Source organism: Hippopotamus amphibius, chromosome 3 (genome assembly GCF_030028045.1).
Source record: "Hippopotamus amphibius kiboko isolate mHipAmp2 chromosome 3, mHipAmp2.hap2, whole genome shotgun sequence".
NCBI lineage: Eukaryota > Metazoa > Chordata > Mammalia > Artiodactyla > Hippopotamidae > Hippopotamus > Hippopotamus amphibius.
This window is the reverse complement of record NC_080188.1, coordinates 28,237,202-28,261,748: the sequence shown is the minus strand read 5'-3', so window position 1 is coordinate 28,261,748 and position 24,547 is coordinate 28,237,202. Positions and strand designations below refer to the sequence as shown.

At 39.2% G+C, this 24,547-nt stretch overlaps 2 protein-coding genes across 13 annotated transcripts in view; one reads left to right on the top strand and one right to left on the bottom strand.

Annotated features, from left to right (window-relative positions):
• The window catches only part of FIP1L1 (factor interacting with PAPOLA and CPSF1), a 67,978-nt gene extending 60,569 nt beyond the window's left edge, over positions 1 to 7,409 (bottom strand). For 3 of the 10 annotated variants that reach the window (XM_057729039.1, XM_057729041.1, XM_057729042.1), the window contains exons 1-5: positions 7,103 to 7,409; positions 5,855 to 5,899; positions 5,712 to 5,751; positions 2,102 to 2,159; positions 903 to 1,006 (exon numbers count right to left, since the gene is read on the bottom strand). In XM_057729039.1, the coding sequence (XP_057585022.1) occupies positions 903 to 1,006; positions 2,102 to 2,159; positions 5,712 to 5,751; positions 5,855 to 5,899; positions 7,103 to 7,187 (332 nt within the window). In that variant the 5' untranslated portion in view covers positions 7,188 to 7,409. The remainder of the gene's footprint in view (positions 1 to 902; positions 1,007 to 2,101; positions 2,160 to 5,711; positions 5,752 to 5,854; positions 5,900 to 7,102) is intronic. The other 7 variants (XM_057729044.1, XM_057729040.1, XM_057729045.1 and 4 more) reach the window with 6 other exon arrangements.
• A 7,618-nt stretch (positions 7,410 to 15,027) lies between these two features.
• The window catches only part of SCFD2 (sec1 family domain containing 2), a 371,083-nt gene continuing 361,563 nt past the window's right edge, over positions 15,028 to 24,547 (top strand). The window contains exons 1-3 of one of the 3 annotated variants that reach the window (XM_057726430.1): positions 15,059 to 15,624; positions 15,715 to 16,006; positions 22,397 to 22,565. In XM_057726430.1, the coding sequence (XP_057582413.1) occupies positions 15,169 to 15,624; positions 15,715 to 16,006; positions 22,397 to 22,565 (917 nt within the window). In that variant the 5' untranslated portion in view covers positions 15,059 to 15,168. Of the gene's footprint in view, positions 16,007 to 22,396; positions 22,566 to 24,547 lie in introns of all 3 variants that reach the window. The other 2 variants (XM_057726429.1, XM_057726431.1) reach the window with 2 other exon arrangements.

Sequence of the window (24,547 nt, the reverse complement as noted above, 5' to 3'; positions counted from 1 at the left end):
TCTTTTGATATTGTTTTCATTGGACAAAAAAATTAAAAACCTCAACTGAAGTCTGGGTAAATAATAAAATATAAGAACAATATAGATGCAAACAGCAATTTAAGGTTTTCTGATTCTAATTAAAGACTCTGGGGACTTCCCTGGAGGTCCAGTGGTTAAGAATCTGGGTTCCAATGCAGGGGATGTGGGTTCAATCCCTGGTCGGGGAACTAAGATCCCACATGCCACAGGGCAACTAAGCCCACACCGCAACTACTGAGCCGTGTACCCTGGAGCCCATGAGCCATGACTAGAGAGAAGCCCTCGCTCAGCAACTAGAGAAGCCCGCTTGACGCCACAAAGAACCAGCACGCCACAACGAAAGACCCCCGCATGCCTCAACAAGATCCCCAGTGCTTTAACTAAGGCTTGACGCAGCCAGATAAATAAATAAATATTAAATAAAGAACCTGTAGCACGCGATTCATTTGTAAAAACACTTCAATTTCAAGAATCAAAAACTGCTGCTACCATGTAACTTTACCTAATTAACTTTATGTTTAAGAAAAAAATATTTTCATGATGAAATTTCTTTTTATCATAAGATATACTGATACTTGACATACATCACTGTATTGATTTTAGGTATACAACACGATTTGATATATGTATAAACTGCCAAAATGATTACAATAAGTTTAGTTAACATCCATCACCACAGATAGTTACAAATATTTTTTTTCTTGTGTCAACAACTTTTACCTACTGTCTTAGCAACTCATCACATGAAATTTTAACAGTTCTTTCATATCATGGTAAGATGAAAAAATGTAAGCGATGGAATCAACCACTAATTGTTTGATACAGACACACACACACTACCTTTGATTTAAGCACACAATTGTTACTTAAAAATAACTTACCCATACTGTGGTGCTCCCGTTTTAATGTCTCCTATTGTGACATGAACATCATCCTCATCATCATCACTGTCGCTATCACTATCATCTTCCGTTTCAGTCACTTTCTATACCAACATAAACAACCATAAAATACACTCAAGAATCCATTTCAATGTCTGATATGAATAGTTGAAAACGTAACCATTTTGCGTTTTTTAAGCTAATTTTAGAGGAAAAAGTTATAGTGCTACTACCTACTTCAACTCATTTACAACTCTGATGTCTTACACGATAAAAAGGGATAAGAATGTGAAGCAAAACCTTTTTTCAGCATTGTCTTTTTATAAGTAACACCACATGTATTTTTTCCTATTATTTATAACTGCTCCTCTTGTAAAAAGGATCTAAGGCAATGTACTGTCTAGAAGATAAATTTTTTAAAAAATATTTGGGGAATTCTTAGCGAAAAGAACATGAAGGGGAAAACAATTAATTTTAAGAGTCGCAGTGTCATGGTTAAAAGCACCAAACAGTTAAGAAGCAGATCACTTATTGTTGACATTCATGTACACGTAGAAGAGGCCCTCCATGCAAATGACTGAGGGAATACTTTGTTTCTATGAGTAAAAAGTAGGGCCATTTATGAAGGTTTTATTTTGGCTTTAAAAGGCTGTTTTGTGCTTAGTCACATAACAGTAAATTTAAAAAGCAGATCACCAAGGCTAAATACCTTTTTGTATACAAGTTCAAGCTTGCAGAACAACAATTTCCTTCTTCTTGCAAGATTAAAATGTTAAAATACTCACGGGACCAATGATTTGTTCACCCCCAAAAACATCACTTTTAACAAGCATGAGGTCAGACTTTCACTTGTATACAAAATAATTTTTCCTAAAAAACTTGACAAACTTGGGTTAAAAGACCCAATGTTTGCTTTGAAAACCAGGCTCACTATGATCTATTTAATTGACCTATTACCACTAGATTCCTTGGAAACAATAAACATCAAGCTTTTGCACATACCCCATTTCATGTGACATCTCCTCCCACTGTTTCCTCTCATGGTTACACTGTTTTGATAGTACCACATGACATGGGAGATATAAGAAAGGGCCAGAAAATGCAAAATACTGGCAGTCATGTTAAATTTTGGTTTTCTTCCCAACTATTGATAAAGATTTTAAACAGAGAAGTAACCAGATCTCAAAGCCTTATGTTACCGGTTTAGGTACGCCATTTTCAGGAGTTTCATCTTCAATTCCCGATGGAGGATTAGCACTACAGACAACAAAAATAAGTACACATCTGGTATTACTTTTCTGAAGTACAGGCAGAGCATACTTGTATTTTTAACCTATGTCTGACAGTCTCCTGAAATTACGGTCTCCACTGGGTAAAGAAAAAGATGGTAAAAGCTGCCTGTCTTATTCCGCTATTCCTAATGCCCTACATAAAACATGTACATTCAACACTGGAAGGAGAATGGAATTGCCTCCACAATTTGTTAATGATGCCAAATATACAATCTGACGGTGGGGTATAATTTGAGTTTTTTACATTTTTAAAATATGCATCACACAATCAATTTTATTCATCCTAAAACTACACTGAACTTCAAGGTACTCTAGGAATTGCCAAGGGCTATGTGACACACACAGTTTCCTCTTTTCCCTGCTGCCCAAGGAAATCAGATTTGTGGTATGATGACATTAACTCAGTTTACTGAGTTAACACACATGCTTCTTCCTAGTTTTCTGTTTCATCAATCTTATTGGATATATGTCCTTTGTATAAAAAACAGATTTTAAAATTTTAAAAAGTTTATTTTCATGTAAGACTGCCTTCCAATTTGACACTAAGGAGCTCCAGACCTAATTCTGATGCATTAAAAAATAATTACTTTTTAAAGGCCAGTTAACACTTGAGTTTGCCCTGTTACAACAATATTGACATATAACAGTAAACACTCTTATTCCCACGAGACTCAAGTATATGGCCATTAACCATGAAATAAAACTGCTAGTTCTACAGTGCAATTGGTTCCTAACATTTTTAGTAATTATAATTTTGATAGTGGGAATTAACAATTAACCTCATTTTATAGATAAAGAAATCGAAGCACAAGGAAACACAATTATTTAGTAGCATTTCTAGGAAAAAGGTCTAGATGTTGATATAGCTCAAAGCTCTTTTCACTGGGTTTCTTCTAATCTCTTCTAAACTTCACTTTTTGTTAAGCAGTTTCTATATAAATCAATATAATCTCTATAGTGGTATTTTGTAATACAATCTCCAAATAAAGCAAAATGAAGGATAAAACCTGAAAACTTATCTGTTAAATTTTCATAGTTCTACTGCTTGCTCCAAGAAAAAAAGTATGCAATTATAATTATTCAGTACATTTCTCAGAAACAAGTTGAGCTTGTTCTTTGTCACAAAACAGTATGTTTAGCCACAACTTGGATAAATAAAACAAGATAGAGACAGCACAATGCAATGATTAAAAGCAGTTTTAACAATGGGCCAGTCACTTAGAAGCTGGGGAAAACTCTAACAACAAGAACTCGGTTCAGGGCAGTGAAGTATGTACCACACTGCAGAGTAGAAGAGAAGTTTGGCAGAGCTCTCTTCCCCAAGAGACTTTTAAAAAACTTTTAATTCTCTATCACCATTAAAACACTAGAAACATAATAAAATTATGAGCTTTTTCTAGAAAAATAACTTTTTAAGGGTAGATCTTTTCCTTTGGATGAAATAAACAACTTTCCAAATAACGTGTTAATTAGGACTATAAAGACATTTTGACAGTGATAGGGAAGGGAGAAGGGTTCCTCTCTAATCAATTTAATCAAGCTGTGTATTGAGGAATTAAGGAATATTTAATCAGAAAATAAGCTTCAAGAACTGTAGCCAAGAACTAATATTAACAAAAATAGTTCACAAAAATGTGTATCTGAATGTTATCATTAATTTCTTGACCAACTGAAAAACAGGGTGTGAAGAAATATTACTCTCATAACTACATACACAAATCTCAACTTTGTGGTTGAGAGTAGGGTTAGGAACTGGGTTGGATATATCCATTTCAAAACTAAATGACAAAAACAAAAAAAAAAACAACAAACCTAAATGACAAGGGCTTCCCTAGTGCTCCAGTGGTTAAGACTAAGAGCTTCCACCGCAGGGGGCACAGGTTTGATCCCTGATCAGGGAAGTTCCCCATGCTGCCAGATGGGGACAAAAAAACAAAACAAAACAAAACAAACCCACACACCTAAATGACAAGATTTCAGATGATATAGCAATGAGTTAAAAAAATCTTCCAACATAGGGGTATTTTTAAGTGAGGAACAATACTCTAATTTCAGCACCCCCTAAGCTATTTCCACTTCTTCCCTTCATTCACTTTTTTAAAAATAACAGCTTTGAGATATAATTAGTATACCACACAACTCACTTATTTGAAGTGTACAACTGAAAGGTCTGTAAGTATGTTTACAGAATAGCGTATGTATGTATGTATGTATCTAATTCCAGAATATTTTCATCACCCCCCAAAAAAATCTTTTATATGTATATATATATACACTTGTAGTCACTCTCCATTTTCCCCTGTCCTGGTAACTGCTAACTACTTTCCGTCTTTTTGGATTTACCTATTGTGTACATCTAATATAATTAGAAATACAACATGTAGTCCTTCATGACCTGCTTCTTTCACTTAGCATCATGTTTCCAAGGTTCATCCATGTTCTAACACACATCAGTACTCCATTTCTTTTTACTGCCAAATAGTATTTCACTGTATGGATACACCACTTTTCTAAATCTGTCCGTTCATCATTTGATAGACACGGGTTATTTTCATGTTTTGGCTATTATGAATAATGCTGCTATGAGCATTCACATACAAGTTTTTGTGTGATATGTATTAATTTCTCTAAGGAATATATCTAGGAGTAGATTTCCTGGATCATATATTTGGCAGCTCTACATTCAACCTTTAGAGGAACTATCAGACTGTTTTCCATAGTAGCTGCACCACTTTACAATCCCACCACCAGTGTAAAAGGGTTCCAATTTCTCCATATCTTCACCAGCACCTGTCTTTTTGATTACGGCCATCCTAGTGGGTGTGAAGTGGTTATTTCCTCCTCTTTTTAAACCCAAATATTCTTTAAAAGTCCTTTTTGTAATCACACCTCCCCCATCATAAGACACTAAGGCATCTGGTCAGAGTGATGTCAGCATATCCATGTACCTGTATCCATGAACTATTTTGAAATTTAGAGTAACTTTCTGGCTCCCTGACATGTTCTGTAAATGATACTCAGACCTTTCTAGTAATCTAACAAAGGCAATCAATCTTATAACAAATTCATTAATTCCACTTTGAATTTAAAAAAAAATACAAAGCATTGAAATTATAACCAAAACGCATTACATCATTAAAAATATTATGTTGTAAAAGTAGCTACCAAGGAATTATTTTTAAAAAAAATTTTTAAAGTTAAAACTTTTTTCTTAGTAGTCTAATGGTTATACTGTATACTCCACTACTGAGCTCATTTAAGAGTACACAGTTACTTAATAGTGAAAAATATCCAAACCGTTACTTCAAAAACTTTGTCCCCTAGGCTACTAGCAAATAAAAAGAATTGGTATACGATTACGTCCCGAAATCATAATAAACTATAAAGGACTCGGTGTCTTGCAATCTTTGTCAAAATGTAATCAAACCATGATTATAACGAAATAATTCTGACAATCTGTTGACAGAACCACTGTACAACACAATCTGCATAAGCATCGACAAGAAATTTCACTAACCTGGCATTTTCTTCTTCTGGCCTTTCAACTTCATTTTCATCTACCAAAAAAAATACATACATACATAAATAAAATTAACAAACAAACCACTCTTACAGAAACGAGTATTATAAAAATCTGAAGTGATCGTCACAAGCACTAACCTAGGTCCTTTGCCAAATCACTGTGCACATGCACGTCCCATGGGCCTATAAGTACATCCAAAGTTAGATCACCTTATAATGATTTAACAAGATACGTCTTTTACGAAAAATAAAGAAAAAAATCAGACTTTACTTCTATAAAAATAAACTTAAAGAAGTACTAAGATTTCTAGACCTTTGTAAAAGAAACCCCACACATTAACATTTCAAAGAGTACTACTAATGCTGAATCTTGCCACCAAAGATAATGTATTTTACAAGTTTATCAAAATCAAATTTTGTCGAAGTCACGTCATCAAGGAGCTGCATGGTGCCCAAACGTGCACTTTTACTAAACTACCCTAAAGACAATCAAGAATATGCATTTTAGGCAAGGTATAAACATTAACTTTAAAATCTTGCACTGGTAACACACACGGGGCTGTGACTTCACGGAAGTTAAAAACCAGATGTCAAACAATTCCCTATCAAAGGGGAAGTAAAAGATGCAGTAAATTTATTTTATGAAAAAGATATACACGAGATGATACTGAAAACCATAAGCCTAAGGGACATGAGATATTTCTGAGGGTTAAAGCGCAGTCTCTTAAAAAAGAAAAACTTCACCTTAATACAGGAGACATTCGGGGTTTTCTTTATGGGCCATAATGTATTCCATCTCTTTCTTTCTCTCTTTTAATTAATTATTTTTAAAGCACGACTTTCAGACAAGGAGGTACCCTTGCAGGTGCATTCCATACCAACTGACCATCAAGAAACAAGACGTTAGTTTTACAGCATCAACTTTATTTAGCTATTGTTACAGAATGACTGCTTCTGGGACAAGAAGGGCATCCTACAGTCAAGGGGCAAGAAGAGACACACCAACACAGCTTAGAAGCGATATATGAAAACAAGAAAAAGAGCACAGAGGCGAGGCGGTCGAGAAGCCCCGGCGGGGTGGAGGGGGAGGCTGGGGGCCCGGCCCCTAGCCCCCTGCCCAGCGGGACCCCGGCCCCTAGCCCCCAGCCCAGCTGAGCCCCGGCCGCCGCGGCGTGGGTGCGTGTTGGGGGCGTGGGCGGAGCGGGAGGAGGCCGAGGGCGGCGGGGGAGGCGCACGCCGCGCTCGGCCTAAGCCAGGCCGGATGAGGCTCCATACGGGAGGCCCCAAGCGGCAGCGCGAAGGGGCCCGGGACGCCGGCCGTTTGAGGGCCGGGAGGGGAGGCCTGAGGGAACCCGGGAGAGAGAGAAGGGACAGGAAGTTCCGTACCGCCATAGAGCCACTCTTCCTCCTCATCCCCTCCGGTCCCGCCGCTCAGCTCCGACACTAGGCGCTCGACCTCGCCGGCCGACATGGCCGCCCCGAGCGCAATTTAAAGGCGGCGATGAACAGCCCCCTCCAACCCCTTCCCCAGCCTCGCTGCCCGGGGGCTCGGGAGGGTTGCGAACCCGCCGGCGAGGGAACGAAGAAAACACGAGACTCAATTCCAGCGGAGACGGCCCCGGCGGCGGGGGCGGCAAAGAACACGACTCCTGCGCCGTTCCGCCCGCGCACGCGCAGCAGCACCCAACTGCCGCGGCGTCTCTAGGTGGCTTCGCTTCCGCAGCGGCGGCCACCTGAGCCTGGTTGCGCATGCGCACCGTAATTGGTCCCGCCCCCGTGGGATCCCGCTTGCCTTTTAGCGTGGCTTTCTCCAGTGACGTCCTACCTAGGCTAGGGTTCCCCTCCCCCAACCTTCCCTCTGGTAAACGGTATTGCTTTTGCTGGAGAGTACACCATTGTTGTTTTCTGCCTTTGGTGCTTGTTTTCTCTTCTCGGTTTTCTGTTGTTTATTTTGTTTTTAATCTTCGGAAAGACCTTGTTTTATTCTTTACTTGTATCCGACTTGATACAGAATCGTTACATCAGTCCCTGTTTCTCATTAGAGAAGAAACGATAATTCATGCCCTCTTTCTCGAAAAACTAATTTTAACAGCAAACAAAAACCAAACTAAAAAATGAATAATGCATTCTCCTTGTCAGAAAGTCAAAGACCTTCTCATCCACTACCCTCTCTTCCAGAAGCAGCCCTTGTTTTTCTCTTTCGTGTGCTGCATTATGAAATTTTATGCATATTTGCTTCCCGTGTTTTGGTGGAAGAACCTGAGATTAATGAGTCTTAAAGGGTACAATACTGTTTGTATCATTGTGTAGATTTTTTTGGTTGGTTGGTTGGTTTGGGGTTTTTTTTCCTCAGCAGTGTCTTGGAGGTCATTTCCATACCTGTGTATATCACACTGTTAATTTTTTAAGTGCTTCATAATTTTTTTTCGTTTATTTATTTAACAGTTATTGAATATGTACTGTTTAAGAACTTGGGAAGTAAAAGTATGAGTGAAGCACAGCCCCTGCCCTTGAAGAGCTCTCAATTTATTGAGAAAGGCAGAAGGGTGGTAAACAATTAACTCTCCTACAAGGGAAAGGTGGGTCTTAATAAAAGTGTAAAGTGTTTTTATACCACCAACGCCACACCATCTCATGGTATTTAAACAAATCGTGTGGTTTTAATCTCCCTTACCTTTGAACATTGCTCTATTGCAATTCTCAGTCTCCCTTATCTGTAGAGGATAATCACTTGCCTATTTCTAAAGTCTGTTGAGATACAGCCAACATTTGAAATCTTTCCTGAACCCCATTTCTTTATTCTATAAACAATTATGGAGGGCCTACCAAGTGCCAAGGACTCTTCTAAATTATGTAGATTCAGCAGTGAATAAAGCGAAGTCCTTCCTCTTGTGAAGTTTTCATTCTAATGAGAGGGAAACAGACAATAAACATAAAGGTACAGTATGTCAGATGGAGATAAGGATTATAAAGTAGAGTAAGTAGGAAAGGGGGACCCAGAGCGAAGTGACGAACAGGGATAGGATGCAATCTTATATCAAGTGGTCAGGGAAAGCCACTGTAGTGAGGTGGTACAAGAGTAGAGACCTGAATGGAGAGAAGTAAACCATTGTGGGTTTCTGGGAGAAGCCCTATCAGATGGAGAGAATAGGAAGTGCAAAGGCCCTGAGGCAGGAGCATACTTGAAGTATTCAAAAAACCCAAAATGCAGCTGCAGTGGAGTGGAGGAGAGAGAGGATATCTAGATGAGGTTAGGGTTAATCTGGAGTGGGTAGTGCAGAGCTAATCATTCGTTTCTGCACTCTATGCTGATTCCGTGGCATGTGTCTATCACATCGTATAGTAATTATTTGACTACGTATCTGTTTTCCTAAGACTCTTCACTGGATCCTCTCTCAAACAGGTCATCTTCTTATATGTCATTCTTATTCCTGGTGTGGTGCCTAGCACTTAGGAGATCTTCTTGGCCTCTACTGACGGTAATGAAATGAGTATCATAAGGCAATCACTCACAGTCCTGTCTATTTATCTTTCTATTTACCATTGCATGAGTCTGTGATGACCTTTGGTGGTTTCATGGGAAAGCCTACTGCCTTTTGCTGAGGAGCCTCTTTCTCCTTTCAGCTGCCTGAAATGAGCTTGCCTTTCAAGGCATTACTTAAACAGAACTGAAGAATTAGTGAATAATAATTGATGCATGAGAATTGCCTTCATGGTGTGGGTAGCATTTGAGCTAAGCTTTGAAAATGAAGATTTTCACAAGCAAAGAAGCCCATAAATCACTAATAATCACTCAAAAAACCTCTTCTTTCTTTGTTTCCAAACTGAGTTCTTTGCCTGGATAGACTTCATTAGTTAAAGGTGTCTTTATCCCCTACCAGGGAAGACTTCAAAAATAGGTACCTTGAAGATATTATATGAAATTATGACCTTATTATACAATACTCCATATATTCTGATTATATTTGTTTTCCTGTGTGTGTGAGAGATAGAGAGAGAGATCTGCTGGTTCTTGGCAAAAAAGCTAAAAACAACAAAGCATCAGTTGTAATCTGTCTATCTCTGAGAAGTACTGAAAGAGAATGCTTATTAGATGATGACTAAAATGATAACAGGAGGTAAAGATCAAATAAAAGTGCTTTGCTCAGTATCTAGTAGATAATAAGTACTCATATATGTGTTTTGATACGGCATTTAGACTCAACTATACTATTCACTGCCAACTTTAGTTACGTCATTTCAATGTTCCTCAGTTGCCTTATCAGTAAATTGATACATTAAAATAGCATTTTATACCCATTTTTGGGAGGATAACAAAGCTAAAATGAAGTTTCAAATGTGAAAGCATTTGACAAGTTAGAGGTGAGTGGTAAAAGAAGTTTTCACATATTGAGGTATGGGGAAGTCATTCTGGCTTATACATGAGTTAATTTGAATTTTATGCTAACTAGAATAGCCTGTTTGTGGCCTATGAAACCTAACTTTGTACATCTTCTTTAATTATTAAAGAAAAGGGCACATGGACCACAAGTAAAGAATGTCCATGTTAAAAATAAAGATTAGGGGCTTCCCTGGTGGTCCAGGGGTTTAGACTTTGCACTTCCACTGCAGGGGGCACAGGTTTGATCCCAGGTCAGGGAACTAAGATCCCTCATGCCCTGCAGCCATAAATAAATAAATAAATAAATAAATAAAGTAAGTAAGTAAGTAAGTAAATAAGCCTTCCCTTCTGGGACACCAGTGCTGGTACTCCTCCAATGATAAGATTACCTTTCCAGGTGCCTAGGCCATACTATGCACTGTATACCTGCTGATTTTTTTTTTTTATTATCTTTGCTTTCTTTTTTTTTTGAAACTGTGAAGCAATGTATCCCTGACTTGTTTGATGTTCTTTGTTCTGATAAGACATAAAACTATGCTGAAAACCATGCTTCTCTGGAGCAGTTCCTCAGAGTTATCTGAGAGGCTGTCTTCCAGGCTATTGTCCTCAGTTTGGCTCAAAACTCTTTTCTATCCTATTATAGATTGTTTATTGATTATTTTCTTCGGCATATGTTGTGGTTTAGGCCTTTTGTCCTTTGAGCAACCTGAGGAACTGCACGGGTAGCATTTTCCTTCCTCTCTAGATACCACAATTGGGAATTAAGCCCCAATTATCCATCTTCCCCGTCATTCTGATATATTTTAACACTAAATTATGTATTGCTGGTTGTTTCTGGTAACTGTATCATCTATTCACATCTATACTATTATGTAAATGTCACATTCTTTAAGGTGAAAACAATTTTCTTTTATTCACCAGATTCTCTCTTACAATATCAAGCAAATGAAAGGTGCTTAGTAAATCCTTGTGTTGATCATGAACACGGAGGACTTAGAAATGAGTTGGAGATATATTGGATATTATGAGAATAGAAAACAATCGCTAGCTAGTTTGAGCAGAAAAGTACAAATCACATTTAAATAAGGTAAATCTGAGGATCTTAAACTCTGCCATGATGTCTGAGAGCAAGAAATGGATTTTTTTCCTGGATTTTCTTCTCTTTTCTGTCTACCTTGTCCCTCAAGCTTATTTCCTCCAACCCCATGACTTGTTCACTGTAGGTGAGAATGTAAAATAGTATAGCAGCTGTGGAAACAGAGGGTCCTTGAAAAAGTTAAAAATAAAATTACCGCATGACTCAGCAATTCCACTTCTGGGTATAGAGCCACAGAATGGAATGCAGAGTCTCAAAGAGATATTTGTATACCCATGTTCCTAGCAGCATTATTCCCAATTGCCAAAATGGGAATGCTATCCAAATGTCCATTGACAAGTGAATGGATAAACAAAATGTGGTATATACAATGGTGTATGCAACCTCAGAAAAGAAGGAAATTCTGGCATATATTATAATGTGGATAAACCTTGAGGATATTAGGCTAAGTGAAATAAGTCAGCCGCAAAGAGACAAATATTGTATATTCTATTTATATGATGGACCTAGAATAGTCAACTCATAGAAACAGAAAATAGAATGATGGTTGCCAAGGGAAGAGGGAAATGGAAAATTGTTGTTAATTGGTATAGAGTTTCAGTTTCAAAAGACGAGTAAGTTCTGAATATTGTTTGCAAAACAATGTGAAAATACTTAACTACTGAACTGTACACTTAAAAATCATTAAGCTTTCATATATTTTGCCACAATTTAAAAAACAGACACAAAAACATGTCCCAACCAAACTCAGTATATTTATTCCCCAATCTGCTTCCCTACTGGTTTTTCAAATCTCTGTGACTGCCACTTACTAGTCACCCAGGCAGAAAACTGGCCATTAACCTGAGATTTTTCCCTCTGCCTCTCTCTTTCTCCATCTTCTTAACATCTCTTCATAAACCTCACGCTATGTACCCCCTTTCACTGGTATCCTTATGTACTCTCATCCAGAGTTGTTGCTGTTACTGTTTTGTGTTTGCTCTCCTTGCCCTAAATCTTACTCCATTGAAATTATTTTCCATTTAGAATCTTTTTTTCCCTAAACTCCAGGTGTGAACAAATTGTTTCCACTCCTAAAAATACACTCGGGTCTTCCATATTGGCGCATTCTACATCCATGGATGCAACCAACTTTGAATGGAAAACATTTGAAAAAAATCCCAGAAAGTTTCAAAAAGCAAAACCTGTATTTACTGTTTACCAGCACCGATTTACATAGCTTGTACATTGAATTTACAACCACTTACATAGCATTTACATTGTATTAGGTATCTTAAATAACTTAAAGCTGATTTAAAGTGCACAGTGTATAGGTTATATGCAAATATTATGCCATTTTATATAAGGGACTTGAGCGCCTAGAATTTTGGTATCTGTGGGGGTGGGGGGGGGGTGGGAGAGGTGGGGTTTGTCCTGGAACCAATCCCCCAGGACATGGTTACCAAGGAACAACTGTACTTTAACAGCTCCCCATTGCCTGCTACTATTTAGAATAAAAAATAAGCCTCACCCTAAGTCTAGTCCCTTCTTTTCTAGTTCCTAGCTCCTATTCTTTCATGGGCCTCTCTTTACAGTACACTCAAGCTATGTTCAACTGTTTGTAGCTCCAGAAAACATGTTATAAGTTCTCATACTTCTATGCCTTTGTTCATGCTGCACTCTTTGCTTAGGCTGCCAGGAATGCTCCTCCCCATCCTGTACACCTGGTGAACACCTGGTTTTCTTTGAAGGCAACTCAAAACTTCTGTCCTGTATGAAACTTATTCTGACCACTTCCCTTTTTCCTTCACTTAGTTAGGCTTTATTTTTCCCACATTATAACTCTTAAACATTAAAAAAAAATTGCTTCTGGGACTTCCCTGGTGGTCCACGGGTTAAGACTCTGCACTCCTAATGTAGGGGGTTCTGGTCCAGGAGTTTGATCCCTGGTCGGGGAACTAAGATCCCACATGCCATGTGGTGTGGCCAAACAAAAAAAAAAGACAACAAAAATTAAAAACATTGCTTCTGTAATGTTTGCTTGCTTTACATGTGTGGGTCCTTTTATTTCAGATTCTTTTGAAGGCAAGACTGTGGCTTACTTTTCTACATCCTCAGTGTCCAACACAGTGTCCAGAATATTGTATATCTCCATTAAAAGTTGGTTGAATGTATTATTTATTATACTGATACAAACTGAACATTTATTCAACAAACATTTATTGAATAACTGTTATTTTCTAGTGTTGGAGATACCACGCTTCTAATGCACCATCTAGTAGAACAGGTATGTTAAGGAAAACAAGTATGTTAAAACTTACCCCATGATATGGCACATACTTAGCAGAAGTGTAAATTTTTCATGGATCAAGTCATAAAACTTATTAACCATTGTATTTTGGAGCCTAGCTCAGTAACTACACTTAATAAGTGCTTTATAAATAGTGATTGCATGAACTGAACCTATAAAACATTCTGGGCTCAATCTGTTGACTTCATTAATAAGTGCTTTATAAATAGTGATTGCATGAACTGAACCTATAAAACATTCTGGGCTCAATCTGTTGACTTCATTGTGCAGGTATTTAATGTTCTAAGCTGGGAGTAGCTGGAGGGAAATTGAGAAATTATGAAGGTTTTTGGTGCCATTATAACACATCTGGCTGTATTCTTTAGGCAGTTGGGTCAGGAGAGGATTTCAAGCAGAAAATGGTTGAACAAGCTTAGTTTGCCAGGAAGAAAACTGAATGGAAGGGAGAAGAGATGGAAAACTAGGAAACCATGGGGAGGGAGGTGTCACTGCTATCGTTCAGTTGAGTGATGACAGTGGATTAAGGCAGTGAGAGCAAGGACTAATGAGGAGAAAGGGCTGAAATCTAGACTTTTGAAGCAGATCAAGATTTAGTGCCAATGAAATGAGGGAAGGAGGATGGAGAAACTGAAGGCAAAACTGGTATGTCTGTTAGAGGTTTGTGTCCAATAATGTATGTGATAGTAATCTACAGACGATAAAACATCACACAGCAGTTAGTTGCTTTTATCTTCTCTGGCTGCTCTTAGTTTTGTTGGGCAACATATCACTTTTAAAGAAGTGTTCACATGCACTGCAATGTTCATTGCAGCACTATTTACAACAGTCAGGTTATGGAAGCAACCTAAATATCCATCAACAGTTGAATGGATAAAGAAGATGGGGTACATATATACAGTGGAATATTACTCAGACATAAAAAGGAACAAAATGGGACATTTGTAGAGATATGGATGGACCTAGAGACTTGTCATACAGAGTGAAGTAAGTGGGAAAGAGAAAAACAAATACCATATATTAATGCATATATGCGGAATCTAGAAAAATGGTACAGATCAACCTGCTTGCAAGACAGAAATAGAGACACAGACGTAGAGAACAAACATATGGACACCAAGGAGGGGCAGAGGGTGGGGTGGGACGAATTGGGAGATTGGGATTGCTGTATATGCATTACTAACAAGAAAAAAAATATCAAATTGTATACTTTAAACACATGCAGTTTATTGTACATCAATTATACCACAATAAAAGGAAAAAAGAAAAAATTTAAAAAAGATGTGTGTTCAGGTCCAAGAAAAATACCATATTTCGAATTAGGTTTTATCATTCCTGAGATTTCTCAAGGAGCAGTGAAAGGTAATCTGAGCAGAGGGGGAGACGAAAAGAAAATTCCTCAGCTCTTTCACATGCAGCTCCTCCTCACTTCCCCCAACTTTTGAGGCAACCTGGAGCCTCGGAGCCCCGCCCATTTATTCCCAGCTCTCACCACTTTTCCGCGATCTCTTCTCGCTAGCCAATCACGCTCCGTGACGTCATTACCATGCGCCCACACTGGACAACTCAGAGGCCGCCCCACGTGTACCGTATTGACTGTCAATGTCTCCGGGAGCCCGAATCCCGGAAGCTGTGAGTTCTGAGAGAAGTTCCTGCACTTGGTGCCCCGAGTCTGCGAATCCCCAACCATGAGCACTCCGGGCGTGCTGTCCTTTACCCAGCAAGCCTGGGAGCAGGTGCTGGCCAAAGTGAAGCGGGCCGTGGTCTACCTGGACGCCGCCTGCGCCGAGAGCCTGCATTGGGGCTGCGGGTCCTCACGGCTGCTGGAGGCGGTGGGGAGCTCTGCGTGTTACCTGCGGGAGTTCGAGCCTGCTGCAGTTGGTGGCGGGGCCGAGCAGCCCAAAGCAGTGTTTGTGCTGAGTTGCCTGTTGAAAGGCCGGACTGTAGAGACCCTACGGGACATCATCTGCCGCAGTCACTTCCAGTATTGTGTGGTGGTCACGGCTGTGAACCACGCAGTCCACCTCACGGCTAATCATGTCCCGGCGGCGGCAGCGGCCGAGCTGGAAGGGCAGCAGCCGGTGTTCGAGCAGCTGGAGGAGAAGCTGTGTGAGTGGATGGGCAACATGAACTACACCGCTGAGGTGCTGCACGTCCCGTTGTTACTCGCCCCTTTTGCTCCCCATCTTGCCTTGACTCCAGCTTTTGCTTCCCTTTTCCCACTATTACCCCAGGATGTGCATATCCTCAACAACGCCCGACCGGACAAGAAGAGGCTGGGAAGCCTGGGTGAGGTGGATGCCACGGCCCTGACCCCTGAGCTGCTGCTGCAGATTAGGTGCCTGGTGTCAGGACTCAGTTCCCTGTGTGAGCATTTAGGGGTAAGGGAGGAGTGTTTTGCTGTAGGTTCCCTCAGTCGGATCATAGCTGCAGATCTGGCCAATTTCGCTCCTGCCAAGAACAGGAGGAAGACTGCCACAGGCAGGGCATCAGTGGTCTTTGTGGACAGGACTCTGGATCTCACAGGTAAGTGGCCGTTGCTCTGGAGGGCTTCATAACCACTCTCCAAAGTGCTGGGACTTTCATTGATTCAATATATATTTTATTGACCTCTTACTATGTGTCAGGTTGAGGAGTCAAAGAAGAACTAGATGGACACAGTCCCTGATCTCACAGTTTATCGTCTAGAGGGGGATACAGGCAAGCAAATTAGCAATTAAAATCAATTTGTTAAATGCTGTATCGGGTGAATACTTCCTCAGCGTGCACTGCCCTTTTAAGCAAGAACAACTGCATCTATCCCAGAGATTGGAAAACTGGACTTCTGCTGACATGGGGGAGAGCTGTCCACCTGCGAATCTTTTAGAAACGTGCAGATAACAGTATTCACAACAGTTCTTTGTAAGAAGGCTTTAAGTTGTTGGAGAAGTATTAACAGATGACCAAGTGGAGGGAACCTGTACAACAAAACATGAAAATATTACAGATCGTTAGTTGACTTTCAAGTTTTTCTACATGAGTGTTAATAAATGAGGCTGAACTTAAATTTCACCAGAAAATGAGATTAAATAGAATTGTAGAAAATATTTTCAGGTGTTTGTTTATTCTTAGCTCTCATTCTATTGAAGATTGAGTAATCCTAAATTGTAATAATATTTATACACATAAGTGACAAATTTTACCCTTAAAATAGGTGAAGGGAAAACATTTTCTGATACTTGACATGCACATTTATTTTCAAAGGTCGGTCAACTTTATTGTTCTCTAATTAGGTAGATGTAATGCACTAGTAGTATAGGCTGGCCACACCCAAGTTCAGGGAGGATAATCAGGAAACTGCGTTGGTAAGCATTCCCTTCAGTAGATTAAGAACAATGTTGAATGAAATTAAAAAACTGCAATAGGTGCATTTGAATTTTTGACCTTTTGAGATTCAATTTCAGATCATAAAATAGAAAGTAAGCTAAGTGGTAATACTGAAATGTAAGCTTATTTATGTGACGAAAAAAACCAGGTGTTCTGTCTGTAAGTGTGATTTAAATAAAAGTAATCATTGTAACATTCCTGAACTCTTAGAGGATTAAAAACACCTGAAGAGTGAGTATACGCTTGTTGAGTTTTTGATTGCGTGGTATATGCTGCTTGTGCGGTATATGCTGCTTGTGCTTCTTTTTTGCCCCAAATGTGACGTATTGTTTTATAATTAATCAAGGTCACATATTTTTGTGTCCTTCCTCCCCCACCACCCCCCAGACTCCAGTTTGGCAAACTTTAATGTCCTGGCCATCCAGCATCATAGCAACTACTCCTTTACATATTATGCATCTCTTCTTGGTATATGACTCTTCTAAATACGGAAAAAACAAGGTAAGCATAGCTTCTTGTCCTCTAAAAGCTTGCAGTACAGAGCGGTCAGGAACGATTTAGAACGTAAGGGCACATAGGAAGGGCAAAGGTGCCATTCAGCACAATTATTTTATACTTTCCCTCTCCTCAAGCCTCCAGCTCTCCCTCCCCATATTCACTCCTTCAGCTTTCTTGCTTTTATGTAAGCCATCAGAAAACTTCTGTATGTTCCCATCACCAAATCTACCAACCTTGCTACATCTATACCCACATATTTTTCTTTCCTTCCTTCGTATTAAAAGATGTACTGTCCCTGCTACTGTCTAGTGTCAACTTTTCCTCCCTTGCAGACTAGATCCTTTCCTTTTTCACTTCTCTCATAGGTTTACTTCTTTCAAATACCCTCCCCCTTTCCTAGATTATCATTTTTTTAGAAGTCTTTTCTACTAGATTTTCCCCATCAACATACACACAGAATGTAACATTTCCTTTCTTGACTCCTCAGGCTCCTCCAACTTCAGTTTCATTTTTGCTCTATTTTTAGCAAGCTTAGAAATTTGTCTGTAGTTGCTATCTCTACAATTAACTGCTTCAATTTTCCCTTGACTTCAATTAGGCTGTTTTCTTCTCAGTACTCCTTAGAAACTTCCTTTGTCAAGATCACCAGTGGCCTCCATGTTGCCAAATCCAATGTTCAATTATCAGGATTCATTTTACTCAGTCTCAAAGCAGGATTTGTCACAACACAGTAGAGGATGCAAATAGTTAAAAAAAAAAAATACAAATATTAAACTACAGAAGACATGCAGATAATGCAGTTTCTTGTATAATCCCATCAAAACATAAAACTGACATGTTATTTGCTTGCTCACAATCCTCCCATCACATCCACTGTCAAATCCAAGTTCCTTAACACTGTTTTCAAGGCCGTACGTGGTCTGCCTGTGTGTACCTGTCCCACCTCATCCCTTACTGAACTCTCCTCACACATCGCTCTCCTGGCACGCCGGTCACCTCACCATTTCTCAGCACGCCACGTATGTCCCAGCCTCAGGGTCTTTGAGTTCTTCTACAGCTCATCTTGTAACCCTCTTCTTTCAGGCGTCTACGTGGTTTTGTCGCTCACTTCCTTCGAATTTCCACTTATGTGTCTCCTTCTCAGACAAGCTTTCCCTAACTACTTTCTTTAGACACTCGCAAACCCCTTCCCCTGCTTTATTTTCATAGTCTTTATCACTGCCTGACATGCTAATTGATTCTGTTGCCTGTCTCCCATTTGCATGGAAGCTCCTGAGGGGAGGGGCTCTATTTTGTTTACTGTTTATCAACTAGTATGCAGAAGAGTGCCTTGAAAATAGTTGGTATTCAGTAAATATTTATCAAATGAATGGATGAAAGAACAGGTGAATTAAAGGTTGCTGCCAACTAGACATTCATTGAGGTTAATATACTCATTTTTTCTGATTGAAAATACTTCTGAGATTTCTAAGTTGCGTCATCAGTCATTCACAAATGCAGTCAGTGTACACCAGGGCACATGTTTTCTGAATATTCTAAAATTTGACAATTTGGGCCCACAGTAGTATTTGAGAAAGGAAATAATAATATTAACTAATCATATTTATGTGATTATTTAATGGATAAAAATCACTTCCACATTACTTTATTTGATCTCAACAAATTAGGTGAGTTAAGTATTATTTATCGTTTCAAGAATAAAAAATTGAAGCTCTGAAGTTGTTCTTTACTGGAAAAAGGAAAAGCGGAAACATTAAGTAGTAGGCCAGATGTGACAGGATTGCTGCAACATTTCTATCAGTGTCCAAGGTCACCATCTTTTTTTCTCAATTATCAGAGTTGTTAAAGTCCTCATTTTCTTTGTATTTGTTTAGGATCCTTCTGCCAGCGGGTGGGCTTCCAGGGGTGTGCTTTAAATTGGTGAAGGCACTCAGTAAGCAAATTGAAACATTTGGGAGAATACATTCTAGGTACATGAGCTCATGTGAAAGAATAGGTAACGTCAGAAGGGGCATTGTTCAAAGGGAGCAAATTTATTTACTTTGTCCACAGCTTAGGAGGAACCATGAGAGTATTATTTTCCATAGAATGCTGAAAGGAGATGGAGATGATAAAGGAATGAGAGTGAACCTCCCAAAAGTTCCTTGAGCTATTTCCCAAGTACATTTAAAATTATAAGGACTCTGCTTCCTTCCTACCTTCCTGAATAATTCAGTTTAAAAGCATCTAGGTGGGGCTAAGCAAGATAGGTGTCCATGCAGGGAGGAGAGCACTAGCAGGCCCTAGTGAGCAAGCTCAGGTTGGGTGAGATCCCCTGAGTGAGGAGAGGTGCCTGCATGGAGTGGCGGGCGGCAGCAGCAGTGGCCTGGTGGGATAGGAGATAAAAGGGAGCCAGAATAGATGGCATAATGGGGTGTCCATGGGACCCAACATATTTACCTCTCTTCTGGTACATGCAACAAAGTTTGATTTGTGGTCCCTCTGAAACCAATCAGCTTTGGCCTAGTGTAGCCAAGAAAAGGTCCATGATCTACTTCCAATAATGGCATACTCTCCTTCAGAGGGGATCAGAATTATTGCTGGTTGATGGAGGGTAGATTTTGGAGGGTAGATACTAATTGGAACAAATCTGTTACTGTGGTCCTAATAAGGTATAAATCGAAGTCTTTTTAATGGATGCCTTTTGGATAACCATCTAAACTGTCTTCCAGATGGTCAGCTTAATGGTTCATTTGTGTCAAAGACGTTTCCATATTGGTAATCCTCAGGGCTGGTTTTCAGTTGGTGCATAGCTGTATCCGTCAAACCTGTTTTTTAAATACTAAAGTAATTCTCTACTAGCAAGTAAAGAGAAGTTCTCTACTTGCTGAGACCACAACCCACCTAATACTGTTGCCCGGTGGAGGCAAGTGGTTGGGCCTAGAAGCATCCTGGTGTGGACACAGCTGACCCTCAGAGGTACTGAGGCAGCAGAGGGAGTTCATGCTGATAGTGATGGCTGTATAGATGGAGCACTTGTCCTTTGCTCCAGGGTGGCCCAGAATTGGATGGGGTGGTAGGATAGGTGGTGTTGGTGGCATTATCTTTGGCACGGGGGCTTTCCAGCCTTGATCCAGGCTCTGACGTCCAGGAACATACCTGATCACCTCGCTCAAATTTTTTACTCATCTTTCCTGGATGCAACAAGCATAAGGAGCTGGGGACCGCATGACTTGTTCCTATAAGAATTCAATGTGGTTTCTTTTTCTTTTTCTTTCTTTCTTTTTCTTTCTTTCTTTCTTTCTTTCTTTCTTTCTTTCTTTCTTTCTTTCTTTCTTTCTTTGTTTTTTTTAATTTTTAGTGAAGTACAGTTGATTTTTTTAAATTGTATTTATTTTTTATTGAAGTATACTTGATTTACAATGTTGTGTTAGTTTCAGCAAGGTGTTCAGTTATACATAAATATATATATATATTCTTTTCCAGATTCTTTTCCCATATAGGTTATTGCAAAATAATGAGTATAGTTCCCTGTACTATACAGTAGGTCCTTGTTACTTATCTGTTTTATATTAAATTGACATTATTTTTATTTTTATTTTATTTTTTAATACCTCTCTTTTGGAGTGTAACTGCTTTATAATGTTGTGTTAATTTCTGCTGTACAACAAAGTGAATCAGCTATATGTATACATATGTCCCTGTATCCCCTCCCTCGAGCTTCTCTCCCACCCTCCCTATCCCACCCTTCTAGGTCATCACAAAGCACTGAGCTGATCTCCCTGTGCTATGCAGCAGCTTCCCACTAGCTATCTTTTTACATTTGGTAGTGTATATATATGTCAGTGCTACTCTCTCACTATGTCCCAGCCTCCCCTTCCCCTCTGTTTCCTCAAGTCTTTTCTCTACGTCTGTGCTTCTGTGTCTTTATTCCCTCCCTGCCACTAGGTTCATCAGTACCATTTTTCTAGATTCTGTATATATGCGTTAGCACACGGTATTTGTTTTTCTCTTTCTGATTTACTTCACTCTGTATGACAGACTCTAGGTCCATCCATCTCACTACAAATAACTCAGTTTCGTTCCTTTTTATGGCTGAGTAATATTCCATTGTATATATGTGCTACGTCTTCTTTATCCATTTCTCTGTCAGTGGACACTTAGGTTGCTTCCATGTCCTGGCTATTCTATATAGTGCTGCAGTGAACTTTGCGGTACACGTATCTTTTTGAAGTATGGTTTTCTCACCCACCCATTGTTGGAATGATGTTTTCCAAGCATTGATGGCTTTTGGAAAGATAACTTGGTCTCATGGAAAAAGCATTAAACTGTGTCATTTGTCTTGAATTATAATTTGAGCTTGTTAATTCATTTATTATTGAAAAGTTTAATACATGTAAAGCACCTAGAGCAGTGCCTGGTACACAGAAAGCACTGTATAAATGCTTTTATCACTGCAAACTGTTACTAGTCATTCATTTGTTCTTTCCTTCATCTAACAAATAATTAGTGAGCCTACTAGCTGCCAAGTTTCCTGCTAGACATGATGTGTAGAGGGTGAACTAGGTACATGGTTGCCATGATGAAGATACGCTTCTAGCAAAGGGGAGATCTGCTGTCCTTGGTCCGGTCTCTACGCCTTTCTGGGTCTTAAGGTCTTCATAGGTAAAATAAAGGAAATCTTTTTGGCTCTCAAATTTCAGGATGGTGTCATCCTATCACACCATTTACCTAACCTTCCAAATGTTTATTATTTATTTATTCATTAAGTACCTATTGATGTCTACCATGTGTAGGCCGTATGCTAGGTGCTAGGAATATAGCAGTAACCAGAGCAGACCCAGTGCCTGCTCTCAGGGTCCATTAAGTCCAACATGTAAGACATACGTCACGTAGGTACTTGTGAGCTTGATTACTGTTACTAAGGGCAGAATGCTGGGTTTATATTATTGATGTATATAACAGAAACCAGAAATGGATACTGTTTTTGATACAAGGGGTATTACAAAACGTTAATCCAGCTTCTTTTTCCTCCTGTTTTGTGAGTTCATATTTTCTTGTCTGCTTAAACAGGGGCGGTTGGACATCATGGGGACAGCTTGGTGGAGAAGATGCTTTCAGTGCTTCCCCAGCTTCCAGGCCACACCACTGACGTGATGGTTAACGTGGTGGAGCTCACTGCACTCCAGGCCGAGGAGGACAATCAGAACATGGTTGCACCCGGCTGCCTTGCACAATCCAAGTAAGATGTGTAGGTTTTTCTTTTATCCTTTTCTTTCTCTTCCCTTTTCTTTCTCTTCTAGAGTGTTCCTGTAGAAAGGAAACGATGAAGAGTTAGTCTGGTTGAAAAATTCATAGTGGATAACATTTAGAAAAAATAATTTTTTCTTATCTTTGAAATAACCATATTCATTAAACAACGTAAGCCAAAAAGTACAGAATTTTATAGAGGTGTCATTTGGATGTAATATAGACTTGTTGCTGGGGTCAGCTAAGTGACTCAATTTGTGCATCTCCATTTCACAGACAGTTTCACACGGAGTTGAGGCTAGGCTTACTCAATTTCTCTTTCCCAGTTGACTTTTCAACATGACTAAAATACTGCCCACATAGCTCTGAAACAGTGCCATCTTTTTATATGTAAATGATATACTCTTGGGCATCAGTGGGAAAAGTTTTATTTCCATGTATACTTTTTTACATGGTTAGAGAAACCAGAGAAAGAAGATACGGTATTTTATGTTAGGCAGAGTTCCAAAAATAAAAGAACATTTCTCTAGAAACATCACAATAAAAAGATACAGTAGTTACTTTTTCCACTTTGTCCTTCATCAACAATTCTTGAGGAAAAAAATATATTAGAAGAGAAAAATGTCTGAGTATCTGTTTCCCTCATCTCCAAGTTTTAAAGAAAACAGGACTTTTCAGTCTTATAGTTTCCAATCTTAACAGTAACAGATACATTGGGAATTTCCTATCATATTTGGAATGAATTTTCAGCTCCTGAAGTTTTCAGCTTTTCTGTAGTTGCTTAATAACATTTACTGGATAGCCAGTGTGTATAGGCCAGTATGGGAAGGAAAAAGAAAGTTCTGTACTGTGTTTTTTTGTATGCTTACGCGCACAATAAAAACAAAGGCCCTGTACTCACTTTGGCAACATTTATACTAAAACATAGGCCTAAGGGCTTGAAACTATACAAATCCAGAGTAATTATGGTTGGAAATATTTTTAGCTGCTCCGAGGGCCATTCTAAAGTTAATCATTAAGGACTTACTATGAGCCTTACTCTGGACTAAGTAATATGAAGGACATAAAATAATATAAAATGTCATTCTTGCCTTCAAGGAACACTTTTCTTATTCTAGTCATGATTTAGATATAGGTACAATTAAGAAATAGCAGAACAATATGAAATCAAGACTCATGTGTTTACTACAGAGTATAATTCCTGTAAGTGAAGTATCAGCTTAGTGTGGTCTTTGTAGATCAGTCTGGGCTTTGAGGAAATCCTGGTGCTTGATTCAATTATGTCTTAAAGGATTTAGGAAAGGCGAGAGGGCTAGCACGAGCATAGGTATGGATGTAAGAATGGTCAGGGCCTAATGTGGCGAGTGGTGAGGAAGGAGGACATCTCACTGGACCACCACTGCCATCAGCTCTATGATATTTTTCAGGACATACTATGTGCCAAGCACACTTCTAGCTAGGCATTTTACATTTGGGAAGTCATTTAGATTTTACAATAACTCAATGAGATAGGCGTTTTTATTCCATTTTACAGATAAGGAAGCTGAGGCAAAAAGACATTAAGTAACATAGCTAGCAGAGAGTGGATTTAGAATTTGAGCCCAGAATGTTTGACTTACAAGCCGCTGTCTTAACTTATATGCTACGTATGCAGGGGCCAGAGAAGCGCTAGGCTCATGAATAGCTATGAAGAGACATGAGAAAGGTTACTTCATGATTTAATTTGGGGAGGCCTGTTTGTTCAACATAATGGTTACACAAACAACATAAATCAGTTTTGGCTAATTTCATCAAAATGGGAATTTATTAAAGGGGATTGGAAAGCTAACAGAATCAAAGGAAGAATGGTTAATCAGATTTTGGAAGGGACTGTACAGTTCCAGGGACCTAGGGGGCAAGAAATCAGGAAAAGCTCTCCAAGGCATTGACACCAAAGAGACTGAATTTTAACTGTTTTCTGTCTTGAGTCATTCT